This window comes from Physeter macrocephalus, chromosome 2 (genome assembly GCF_002837175.3).
Source record: "Physeter macrocephalus isolate SW-GA chromosome 2, ASM283717v5, whole genome shotgun sequence".
NCBI classification, from domain to species: domain Eukaryota; kingdom Metazoa; phylum Chordata; class Mammalia; order Artiodactyla; family Physeteridae; genus Physeter; species Physeter macrocephalus.
The window spans coordinates 81,261,446-81,274,071 of NC_041215.1; the positions used below are offsets into that span (position 1 = coordinate 81,261,446).

At 53.7% G+C, this 12,626-nt stretch overlaps 1 protein-coding gene across 1 annotated transcript; it reads left to right on the forward strand.

Moving 5' to 3' along the window:
• Positions 1–5,881: 5,881 nt before the first annotated feature.
• Positions 5,882–10,130, forward strand: HOXD11 (homeobox D11). The gene is made up of 3 exons (XM_055088739.1): positions 5,882–6,644; positions 7,376–7,829; positions 9,907–10,130. The coding sequence occupies exons 1-2, from the start codon at positions 5,882–5,884 to the stop codon at positions 7,609–7,611; spliced, it is 999 nt and encodes a 332-aa protein (XP_054944714.1). The 3' UTR covers positions 7,612–7,829; positions 9,907–10,130.
• Positions 10,131–12,626: the final 2,496 nt, after the last annotated feature.

Here is a 12,626-nt window from a genome sequence, read left to right on the forward strand (position 1 = left end):
TACGGCTGGGCTGACCCCTCTGGCTGGGCTGAATGGATTGGATACGTCCTTCCCATGGATGGGACGAGGGACGCTGGGGCTCCACAGCAAACTGCAGCTTCCAGACCAGACTGGTAAAATCCCCCTCCTTCTTCCACCTCCTCACACATGCCCAATGCAGAGCCCTTCACTCTGCAACTGGACCCCCAGAGCTGAGCTCTGGTGAGGAGCGCTGCTACTTGGCTTTGAGGCTGAGCTGCACTAGGAGGAGGGGGAAATATCTGGGGGGAGGATAAGGGAGTGAGCCAGGAAGCGGGGGGTGTCCTACCTTCCGACTGTAAATATGGCTTTCCTGTCGAGGTAGACAAAGGTGTCGACTTGTCTGTCTTTCTTGAATTATGGTAATGGACCACCACAGGGAGAGGTGAAGTCTCCCCCACCAGTCAACAGTCAGGAGGGCTAGGAAGGAGGCCCTTCAGATCCTCAGCCCCTTCTCTGCTCTAGACCAAGTAGAGAGAAGCAGAAGTTCCCCTCTCCTCACTCTCTCCACCGCCCACCAGCTCCACCAGGGGCCCTGCCACTGTGCTCCTTCTGAGGCCATGTCTGACCAGCTCCAGCAGAGCCTGAGAGACTCCGGGCCCTGCCTGGTTTCCTTTGTGGAGGCTGTGGTTGCTGAATGCCAGATAGAGATGTCCTGGGTATGCTGGAGTGTCCTGCCTTAGCTTCAGGGAACCCAAAGGTCCCCCAAGCTCCTTCTACCATCTCTGCCCCTTTGCTGTCTCCTTCAGAGAAGTAGCACCCCACCCCAACTCCTAGCAAGATGCACAACAGCCAGAGTTGAAGATTCCTTACCAAAGTATGATGATGATTTATTTTCGGTGGAGGACCAGGCCCGAGATCTGGAGCGGGCACCTCACGGGGAGCCCTAAGCCTCATCCCAACTGACCTCAGTTGATGTTTAGATGAATTGCATTTTCTCTGCTATCTAATACTTTTCATGCATGTTTTGTTTTGTTTTGATTTTGTCAAAAACAATAGCGTGTATATATCAGACATACAGAAATGTTTTGAGTGGAAATAAATATCCAAGTCCCAGTCATGCTGTCGTGGGACTGATGTCGATTTTTCAAAACGTTTCAGATTCCCTTCTAATGTTTTTCAGGCCACCAAATTCATTTTTCTTTCCTGGTTGAGGTTTCACTATGGGTGCTGACTGTTCATTAAATGAGAAAATGGCTTCCAAGTCAGTCAGGAAATGGTGTATAAAAGCCTATAAACAAAATGTGTATAAAACATCCAAGGTGGGGGAACCATGAGCATATTTCAGCGTGTCTCACACACTAAGCGAACCCTCGGCTTGTTGCTGGCTGGGGCTTCCACGTTTTGCCTAAATTCTCAGACTTTGAAGCTTGCTGTTCAGGGGGCTGCCAAGATATGTTCCTTGGGTTTCAATACAAAACATCCCTCCCTGCCATGTTTTTGGGTCAGGCTTCTTGTGAGTAGGCTACGCTCTGTGGAAATCCTCCACACCGGCACCTCTGCCTGAAACCCAGCAGACTCCCTTGGGAAACGTGGCCTCTGCACCCCCTAGGCCTTCAGAGCCTCTATCTAAGGCCAGGAAAGCTAGGGCCTGCTTGGTATTCACCGAGCTCTTGCAGATCCCAGCTCCCAGCTAGCTCAGTGATGGAAACTAGAGAATTGCTAGCTTTTAGTAAGTGGGAGAATTAGCAAAACCGTTAAGTCTCTAATTCCGAGCATTCAGTGGTTCCAACTCCCCTTCCCTGAAGCTAATTTGATGAAATATATTTTAAACAGCTCCTAAAAAACAAAACAAAACAAAACAAAAACATGAATAAAGGAAGCAAGAAGCTGCCGAGGGAGGCCCTATCGTTAGAAATGTTTCCCCACCTGGTGGGGCTCAGGGAGGTGACGGTACCAGAACTGAGTCTCTCTGAGTCCCAGAAGGTTTGCCCCCTTCAAGATAACTGAACAAAGGCAGAGGCCACACTCAGACCTCAGGTCTGGAGGGCTGGGTAAAGGGCCAGGGAACCAGACTTAGACCCAGGCCTAAGGCAACACAGGGAGACCATTTCTTTGCAATATATGCCATTAAATCATTGTGTTCTTTTTTCTGTAGCCTGGGATGTAGGGTGGGAGGAGATATTCATGGAGACCACTCCCCAAAGAGATTGAAATTATTCTAAGTGTAAAATCTTGTCTGTCAATTGGAGCTTCAGCAGTGTTTTTCAAACCCATCCTTTCTACTGATCCATATGAATACAAAGGTGGTGGTGTCCTCTCTCCCTTCCTAACCAAAGTCCTGGCAGGGATTTGGAACCACAATGAAATGTGAAAGAAATAAATACCCGAGAGAAATGCTGAAATCTAAGTGTTTAACATTCCCTCGCACAAAGACAAATGCGTCCTCCGAAATACTGCAGTCCAGGCAGGCCTCTTGACCAAGGAAAAGGTTTTTAAATGAGAAAAAAACGGCTTGGTCTGGCATTCAATCTGCTGCGAGCTCAGAGGGCCGACCAGGAGATGCTTTTAAGGCCTGGGGGCTCTCCCCACGGGAGGCGGGCTGGGGAGGCTTCCGGGAGGCGGGCAGGCGGAGGAGAAATCCAGAACCGTTGTAAATATTCATGTCTGTGGAGGTGGAGGGAGGGTGTGCCCCTTCATCCCGCCTCTCCCAGCTGCATCCACCCCCCCGTTAGTGGGGAGGGGGGGCTCGGTGCCTGTCCGACCGTCCTTGGACAAAGGTAATCTCCCCACATTTTTGTTCTTCAGTCACTTGACTTAAGGAGCCCATTCCGAAGGCTCTGCAGGGAAGGGACTGGCTCTGGGCGCTTTCCCCGCGTTTCCCCTCTTCTTTCGTTTCCTAAAAGAGCATAAATAATTAAAGTTTGGCGGGGAGGAAAAGCTTTCTTGCAGAACTGTAGTGGCAATAAATGAAATGACTCAGAATCCCTTCCCCAGTCAGCTTTTACGAGAGCTGCCAGACAGTGTCTGTTCACGTTCTCCAGATACCAGGGGCGCCCTGACAAAGTTAAGGTCAAGTTAGTGTCTTATCTTGGGTGGCTCGAAATTACCGCATCGCGTCCGGGCGCTGCGCGGAAAGCTACCGCTCGCGGAGCTGCTGGCTGTGCCCGGAGGGTCCGGTGCTCTCCCTGCGCTTCGAGTGGGGCCGCGCAGGCAAAGACAAGGCCACAGCTCTGGGATCTTCACGGTAGGTTCTCGAGCGGGACGCGCGGGTCGGGAGGCTGCGGTTTTCCTTGGGTTTCGGGGAAAGGATGGAGGAAAATGCTGGGGCCAAAGGGCGAAGCGGGCTGGGCCCAGAACGAAAGCCTGGGCTTGGGGATGGGGGTGGGGGTCCGTGCTAACGCGCAGAGAGGGGCCAGCCGCCCCTTTCCCTGTGCACCCGCGCGCCGCTGCAGATGGCGCACCCTCCCCCGCCAAAGCACGGCTCCAGCCCGAGCGCCGTCGCCATGTCGTTGAACTTGAATGGTTCGTCCTCCCCCATTTCCCTCTTTAGCGGTCAGCAGACTCCACTCTGGGGGCAGCGTGCTGCCTGCGCCCCACCCGTGCAGAGAGAAGGTACCACAATCTTGCGCACTTGCAGACACATAAAGACCCAGCCGGGGCCCCCTGCGGTTCCTGCCCTGGGTCCTGAGCAGCCCCTTGGCTTGTGTGCAATGTCCGGGGAGCCATTTTAGGAGACAGATCCAGGGGCGTCGACTACGAGCCCTAAAGGGAGAGAGGCTTGGGCCGCAGATGGAGATGGGCAGGCAGATAAGTGTGCCGGCGGTCTGGGCTAAGGAGAATGGGGCGAGCTGGAATCTGGGCGAGAGTGCTAGCTGCGTGGAAGGTGCACACAGGATGGGCAGTTCTGAGGGGGGGGTTTCTTGCCCTCCAGTCCCACCGACCTGTTTGCGCAGTGTTCTGAGGGAAGCTGAGATGGGAGGGGGGCGGAGGAGAGAGAGTGGGAGGGAGAATGGGAGGGAGGAGAAAAAAGAGGAAGCGGGGAACATTGGCCAGAAAATGGATATGAGCTCTGATCACCCGCCCTTTTTCTGTCTGTCGGCATGGTGGGCAGAGCTCACGGCACCGGCACTGCGGCGGCCGGGGCCAGGGTGGGAACCAGCTTCACAACCTGCACTGCCTGTCCTGGGCGTAGGGCTGAGGCCCAGGACCAGTGCTGGGATTGCCTGGCAGAGGAATCCTGGGGAGAGGGGCAACTTCCTGCCCTCGGTTCTGGGATTTGGGTTTGGGGAGCTTCTTTCTGAGAGACTGATTTTACCTTTGGAAAACGCTGGCTTTCCCAAGGCGGGAGCCCAGGCCTCGCCTGGACCCCCCAGGCTAAAAAAGAGGGACGCAGCCACTTCCTAGGAGAGTGAGGCCTTGGGGCGAGTGGATGGGGGGCCCTCAGAGCCGAGTGGAGAAGAGGGGCTTGAACAAGGAGGCAAGAGCTTCTGAGAGCCTGCCCCCATCCCCCAGAGCCAACGGACCTCTGGGGGGCCCACAGTGATCCTGCAGGCCCTAGGGTGCCACAGGAGCCTTGGAAAGGCACGGCACGGATGCGTAGGCCTTGGCGGGGCTCCAACGCTGAGAAGGGGCTGGATGTGAGGCTAGTTGGTCCCAGTCCAGGCCAGAAGGCTGAGAGGGTGAGGAGGGGGGAGGCACCGGCGTTTTGTCTCCGCTTGTGAGAAAGTGGGAAGCCAGGCACCTTGAGAGTAGGACTCCAGATCCTTTTGTTCACCAGACCCCCCAGCTTCTAGAGGGCCACGGGGTATCTTCGCTGGCTGAACTCCCTTCTTGCTTTAGCACTGGGAGAGAAAAGGCAGAGAGGTGACAGGGAGAGAGATAGAGGTGGTGACACATAGCTTGGGGAAAGGAGGAGAGGATCAGGGGAAAGACTGAGACAGGAAAGGAGTGGAGTAATAAGAGGAAGGAAGAGGAAAAAAGGAAACGGGGAAGTGAGAGAAGAGAGGACAGGAGAGAAAGAAGTGAGAAGAATGAAGGGAGACAAGGAAGGAGAAAGAGAGACAGAAAGGAGAGAGGGCGACAGGGCCGAGTGGGCACCGAGGCCCTGGGCTGGGTGAGCTCCTGATAGGGTTTTGGCGTGAGTTTTTTGAGGCTGGCATTCGCGCTCCCGGTCGTCCATGGAGAGAGCCAAGTTACTCCGCGGCGTAAGCACTGGGCAGAGAAATATGTAAATCAGGGCTCCTTGCGCCCCGAGAGAGGCGCAATTACGCCTCTTGAACAAGAAGCAACAAGCTCCCGGCGGGCAAACTGAAAAGGGTGGCGGCGTCGCGGGGGAGGGAGCGGCTGCAGGAAGGGGTGTGGGGGGTGGGAAACTCACACCCTCACACCTAGTCCCCTGTGCCCGGAGCTGGGGCTCCCCCCCTTAGCTCTCCGCTTCTTTCCCTTCCCCCTTCCTCCGCCTTCCTCCTCCTCCCTCCTCCTCCCTGCCGGCCTCGGTCCGCGTACTTAAAGGCGCGGGCGGGCGCGGGCGGGCGGCCCAGCCGGGCGGTGGCAGATGCACCCAGCAGTGGCAGCCGACGGCGGCGCACAGGTGACCGGCCTGAGGCACAGACTGATCAGGGGGCGCCCGGGGAGAGCTGGCTGGAGAGGGAGGCCGATCCGTCCCCAGCGCGCGCGCGTCTCGGCGCCAGGAACTGTCCCAGAGTGTGTTGGCGAGCACTGATATAGATATAAGGACATTTCTCTCCATGGCGTCACGTGACATAATTACCACCAGAATCAATCAAGATGAATAGCACGTCAGCTCCCGGTGGGGATTTTTGCTTAGTTGATCCTGGCCCAAGCCTCTTGTGCAATCGATGGCTCAGGTTGGCGGCGCGGGGAGCGGCCCGGGGCTCGCCGGCGCGCACGCCGCGGAGCCATGAACGACTTTGACGAGTGCGGCCCGAGCGCAGCCAGCATGTACCTGCCCGGCTGCGCCTACTATGTGGCCCCATCGGACTTCGCCAGCAAGCCGTCGTTCCTGTCACAACCGTCGTCCTGCCAGATGACTTTCCCCTACTCTTCCAACCTGGCGCCGCACGTCCAGCCCGTGCGCGAAGTGGCCTTCCGCGACTACGGCCTGGAGCGCGCTAAGTGGCCATACCGCGGCGGCGGCGGAGGCGGTGCAGGGGGCGGCGGCGGCGGCCCCGGCGGGGGCGGCGGCGGCGGCGCCGGTAGCTACGCTCCCTACTACGCTGCGGCGGCGGCGGCGGCGGCGGCGGCGGCGGCCGAGGAGGCGGTCATGCAGCGAGAGCTGCTCCCGCCCGCGGGCCGCCGTCCGGATGTGCTCTTCAAGGCGCCGGAGCCGGTGTGCGCCGCGCCCGGACCGCCGCACGGCCCCGCGGGCGCCGCCTCCAATTTCTACAGCGCCGTGGGCCGCAACGGCATCCTGCCGCAGGGCTTCGACCAGTTCTACGAGGCTGCACCCGGGCCCCCCTTCGCCGGACCGCAGCCCCCTCCGCCGCCCGCGCCGCCGCAGCCCGAGGGCGCCGCCGACAAGAGCAACCCCAAGACCGCGGCCAGTGGCGGCGGGGGAAGTCCCTGCGCCAAGACCCCCGGCTCGGAGCCCAAGGGGGCGGCAGAGGGCGGCGACGGCGAGGTGCCCCCGGGGGAGGCGGGGGCTGAGAAGAGCGGCGGCGCAGGTAGGCACTGGACGCGGGGTGGGCGGCTGGGCTCGGGGGCCGCGGGCGCGGGGGGGGGGGCGGAGGGGGCCTCCCTCTGCTTGCGCAGTTTTATGTGCTACTTTATAAGCGTTCGAAGGGGTTTATACATCCTATAAGATTTCCCGGGCCGTTGTAAAGCGTGTTTACGATAGGAAACCAATTTAGGTGGGCTTAAGGTAGACTTCGATGAGGACATTAATCGCTGCAGAGAGCTTTCCCCCAGTTTTGTGCGTGCGGTGAGGGGGGTTGGTCCTAAAGAGACCATGGAGGGAGGGAGGAAGGGAGGAGAGATTTCAAGCCAATTTGTGAGTGTGGACACTCGAGCCTCCTGCTTTTAAAGGGGTGGGGTGGGGGTTGGGGAGAGTTTGAGGCTTGAACTGGACTTTATCCAAGCTGCTGGCTGCCCGGCGCGCTCGTGTTTCTCTCCCTTCCGAGTCCAGCTCAGCCTGCCTCGCTCTCTGCTTCCCCACCTCGATGCCACGCCGTGTGTGTGTGCACGTGTGTGTGTCTGGGCGTGAACACACGTCCACGCCCGCACTCTCTCCTGTGACCACCCATATATCATCCCCCACGACGCAGGCAGGGCCTTTCAGCGGCAGCAGGGGACGTCCCCAACGGGCCGAGGCCTGGCCCTCGCGCGGGCCCGGGCGGGCGGCCGGGGGGTGGGCAGGCAATGGCCTCTCTCACCTCTTGGTTTTTTTGCCTTGCAGTGACCCCCCAGCGATCCCGAAAAAAGCGCTGTCCCTACACCAAGTATCAGATCCGCGAACTGGAACGGGAGTTTTTCTTTAACGTGTACATAAACAAAGAGAAAAGACTCCAACTTTCTCGGATGCTCAACCTCACTGACCGGCAAGTCAAAATCTGGTTCCAGAATCGCAGAATGAAAGAAAAGAAACTGAACAGAGACCGTCTGCAGTATTTCACTGGAAACCCCTTATTTTGAGAGCTCCAGGAAGCACCCCTCTCCCGAGCCCCACTCACCCACTCTCCTCCCCACCAGTCTGCCCTGGGCAGGCCCAGTGTCCTTGGGTTTAATGACGCCTCTTCTCTGTGGAACTCCACGATTCCTTCCTACGGTCAACTCGGGACCTCCCAGCGACCACTGCAGCCTGCGGACGAGGTCGGGGACTTGGCCGAACGGATCCTAATAAGGGGAAAATGGTAAATGCAAACGTCCCTTTACAATTTTACCGCCAATGCGCTGTTGTTCTCCCTCCCTCTCTCTGAGCTCCCTTGGGCACGCTGTGGGATCTGTAGAGAGTTAGGCCGAGGGGCTGGAAGGCACTTGTTTTTGTTCTGAGTTTAAGGGACTGCATCCCTTCCCCTTGGTGAATGCAGATTATTTAAACTCTGGGGAATGTACCTTTGGTCTGTCGTATCAAGGCATGGGTCACTGTCTTTTGTGTGAATAAATGGTTTCTAGTAAAATGGAGGTTACAGCTTCAATACACTGTATGAATTTTCCTCTTTGAAGAAGTTTAGTGTCTGATTAGGATATTTTAGTGGCCAGAACCTTTTCTTCCAAGCAACTGAAAATCAAGCGAAATGCTTTTTAATCTCGCTAAATTAAGAGTCGTTCCCTCCCATCCTTTCTAGGCTGCACCGGCATTAAAAAACACTTTAGGGATGAATCTCTGAATTGAAGACGTGAGCCAGCCACACTGGTGTGCTGCCTTCTCCAGGCCATGAGGTTGGGGCAGCAGGAACCTAAGAAACAAATCTCCTTGCCCACCCCACCCCCAGTGTAGTAAACTTGGAATTCCTGAGAAAACAAAAGAAACTTTAAAAAAAAAACTGCTTAGGAGATCCAAATTCACTCTTAACAAGCTGTCAAGGAGGAAGGGTCCCTTAAAAGAAGAAATTAAAACTAGAACTTCTCATTGGAAAAAAAAAAAGTTTGCTAAAGGGAAGGTATCAGTGGGTGGAGAGGGCCTGGGTCCTTGTTGGTGTCACACGGGCCTGGAGCAGAGAAGGTAACCCCTCCTCCTTGGAAATAAGGCCCAGGGCTGCAGACCCACTTCTCACCACATTTACTGCTTCAAGGTAAAGAATGTGGTAGGGGCCGCACTGCACTTTATGTTGCAGGGCCAGGCCAGGCTGTTTACAAAACCTTGAACTGTCTAGACAACACCATAAAAGCCAAAGTTCTAAACAGCTTAATTGGGTTATATTATACACCTTCTGGTGGGCCCAAAGGAGATTTCCGCAATGTGCAATAAACTGGAAGAGTGAGAAGAGCTTCTCTTTCTCTGAAAAGAATAAAGTGAATCTTATGACTCGTAACCTCTCGTAAGACCAAAGTCAAAAAATAAATCCATAAGAGGCACAGCACCCCATGCATCTTCCAAGGGGGCATGCATTTCGAAATGCAAAATTTTTTTGATTACCAAAGCTTTTGGGGGGAAGGAAAAACATAAGTGCATAAGTGTATGCCTTTGAACTTCCAAAATGTCAAGGTCATCACCTTTAACCTTTCTGAATAATTAGGTGCCTTAAGGTTCTTCTGTGATATTCAACTGCCACCCACTGTCATGCACACATGCTCACACACATCCAGACCCACACACACGTTTGTGACCACACAGAATCATATCGGGGGCTCACCATAAATCTAAGCCAATTCCTAATTTCAGGATCAATAACCTTAATTTCCCTTCAAACATTTGTGTAATTCAATAGCAATTGACTGCTTTTAAAAATACTGGTTATATTAAAATGTCTACCAGCATGCTTTTAATACAGCTAGGAAATGCTGGGATTGTTTTGTTTTTTTTTGTGTGTGGGGGGGTCATAGATAGCAGTCCTTTAGCTCTAATGAAGAACCGAGGTTTTAAAAGCAGATATTTGAAAAAGGAAGGTATTACAGATTTACTTCGTTATATTTGAAAAAATTTGTCACCCTAACAAATAAATTATTGCACTTCCTATGATATGGAACAAAAGAAAATATATTTATACTGTTTCCAAAAATGTCCCTCAACCTTTGGTTAAAGATGCAATAGAAACAAAGCCTACAGTGGAATAACTTCGTTCAGAAGGGGATTCCTTTGTTTGGAATTCTAGGCATCCGTTACAATGTCAGTGCCCTAGTAATGTAATCGTTCCAGGAGATTAAAACTGGTTTATTTCTCTCTCTCTCTCTCTCTCTCTCTCTCTCTCTCTCTCTCTCTCTCTCTCTCTCTCTCTCTCTCTCTCTCTCTCTTTCTCTTTCTCTCTTTTAAACTGCGTCTAAATGTAGCAAGCTTCTATGTCTACCACCGTAGGAGAGCCGAACCTAGAGATGCCATTTCGCGTTTGCCTGGCCTTGGAGAGCCACACGGGGGCGTGCTCACGTTCCAGAAGCCGCATTTGTCGGAGAGACAGCGGTACCATATCTTTCCAATACTGGATTCTAATAGCGGTTAGAAATTGCTGAGGTGTTTGATGTTTGTTTATTCTAAGCAGCCATGAGGTTGGGAAGTTGTATAAAGCCAGAGGAACGGGAGCAGATTCCTGAAACAAGAGATCACCTAATCGTTGTCTTCTTAAAGCTGTTGCAAAGAATACCTCGGTATAACCTGATGGTTTCGAGGAGAGGTTTTTAAAAGACAAATATGTGCATTTCAAAATAGGTCATGCCACTGAGAGTTAATTAAATTACGGAAATCAATTTTCTTGGTGGTTTGAGTGTGGAGAGCCATAGGAAGGTAGAACCACCCCTGCCCAAAACCGCGTCCGCCTTGCACGCTCTCCGACCGCCTGGGGTGATTAAAAGTCTTTTGTTTAAGACAGATCAGGGCGCCGGCAACTTAGCTGAGTGTGGTCTCAGAAAAATGAGACGCGTGGGGACCTAGCGGGTCGTTCTGCGCGAGGGATCTCCCCACCCCCGGTCGTGCCTGGCGCTCGGGGCTACCGGTAGCACCGGGAGGCGCAGGCAGGACTGAGTTGGGGCGCCCGGGCCAGATTGGGCTAATGTGGCTGCGGGGAGCGTCAGGCAGTCCGGGAAACGTTTAAACTTCAAGGCGTCGTGGAATGGGGAATGCATTTGAAGCAAACGGGCTTTGCTTTTGACAGAACCCTGGCCAGCCTTCCAAGCCGTCTGCTGGACTTGAGCTGCGAGTTTGATTTTGGCACAAGCTCTTGGAAGCAGTTTTTTCACTGCGTGCCCTCCTCGACCCCACTCCCACCCTGAAAAGCCCCTGACATTGTGGAGGGCCTGTGCCACCATCCGCCGTCCAAAAGGGAAGTTCCAAAATGAAGGGTGGCAGTTCCTTCTTTCCTGAAGTGCATTGTAAGTACATGCAACCTCGGAATTAGTGAGGACCTCCTCAGCCCCGCTGTCTCTGCCCCCTCCCTCCAGGCCCTGGACCAAAGACTCTGGGTCCACCCCTGGGAGTTGGCATCTGCTTCAGTGGAGGCTGGGGGCCATGAGTCTCCCCACCCTATGGGAGGCGCCAGCCAGAGGCATTGATGTTCCCCATGCATACCCTGGCTCCTGCCTGTCTGACCGTGGGTCCAGCTTAGCTATTGTGAATCGACATTTCCGGGAGCCTAAGCCGGGCCTCAGTCCAAGTGGGGTGATAGGCCCCCTCCCCAAATGTCGTTGCATTCCTCTTTAGGCAGCTCCAGTGGGGGCGCTTGTGGCCTTTCAGGGACACTTGGCTTTGGCTGGCAGCCTCCCCCAGACCACGGATGCTTAGCAATCTGCAGTTCCTTTCCTCTCAGCAGCGCCCAAATTGAGCCTGAAAAAGGCCAGGGAATTGGATCAGGACTTCTGGGGTCTGCAGACCTGACCCTTCTTGATGATTCGCAGCGTGTGGGGCTTATAGAGTATGGCCACATGTCTTGAGTCGCTGAGGTCTCAGATCCTGAAGTGGAGGGAAATTGGGAGAAGTAGTCTTTTGTGTCTGCAAAGGGAAGAGGTTCCTAGACTGCCGGTCCTTTTGCATGTCTCCTTAGACCCCTCTTTGCATTGGTGGTGGCTTCTCTAGCCTCCCCAGTTGCCCCCTTGATTTCTTTTCACATTGGCTGAGAGATGCACGGTGCAATCCGGAAGGGTGCTCTGAGGAAGCAGCCTTGTGCCCATCCACTCTGCCGCTCAAAAGTGGCACAGCCCTGAGAGGCCACTCAGGGCCCAAATTCAGGGTGAACCTAGCCCCAGGTCTACTCAGGCCCAGGGCTGCTGCCCTTCTTCCCGGTGACAGGAGAGCAGAGATGCAAGCTGTTTCTTGATTACAAATGCTAATTTCTTGCTAAAGCGACCCTTTTAATTTTTCTCTGGAAAGAACCGTGCCAGGGAGAAGGATGTCATGGTACAATTGTGGATATTCATCTCCTTTATTGTGCAATATTGATTTATTATTAATGGTAACTGATCTAAAGATGATCGAAAACAGGCAGCTATGCAGCTGCATTAAATACTTGTAAGCAAAATAAAGCCTGGCCTTGAAAGCCTTGCTTTTTCATTCCATTTGCTTTATCTTAGCCTTAGAGTCTTAGGCAAACTTTCCATCCTCCCAGGCTCAGATCATTATCTTGTATTATTCCTATTTTGCTTGATTTTTATAATAAAATCTCTCTGAAATATTGGCAGTCTCTGGCCTCAAGGAGCTGGTCTGAAGACAGAAATTTGAAAAAGAATAAAAGAGAATTTTGTAATAATAGATCCAAAATTATATCTGATACACATTTTTCCCCTGTGAGTGAAGAAGACCTATTTAAAACCAAATCCAACGTGGGAGTGACTTTTGAGCTTGAAGGCACAGGGAGTTGAAACAAAGTCCCCCCACATTCGGAAGGCAGATCCTGCCTGTCCTGGCTCATGGCAGACCTACCCATTCGGTGAGGAATCACTGGGTTTTAGCTTGGATGTTTTATTCATGTATATATAACGATTATGAAAGGGCATTTGATGGGCATAAAATTCTCGATTAGATTGAACACTCTTGCCTCTCTTGTGGGATAGAGAGAATTGGACAA

Excerpts from the sequence above, each read along its gene's own strand:
- HOXD11 (XM_055088739.1), top strand. The coding sequence starts at position 5,882 with ATGAACGACTTTGACGAGTGCGGCCCGAGCGCAGCCAGCATGTACCTG. Across the intron at positions 6,645-7,375 it reads TGAGAAGAGCGGCGGCGCAG|TGACCCCCCAGCGATCCCGA; the intron begins GTAGGCACTGGA and ends TTTGCCTTGCAG.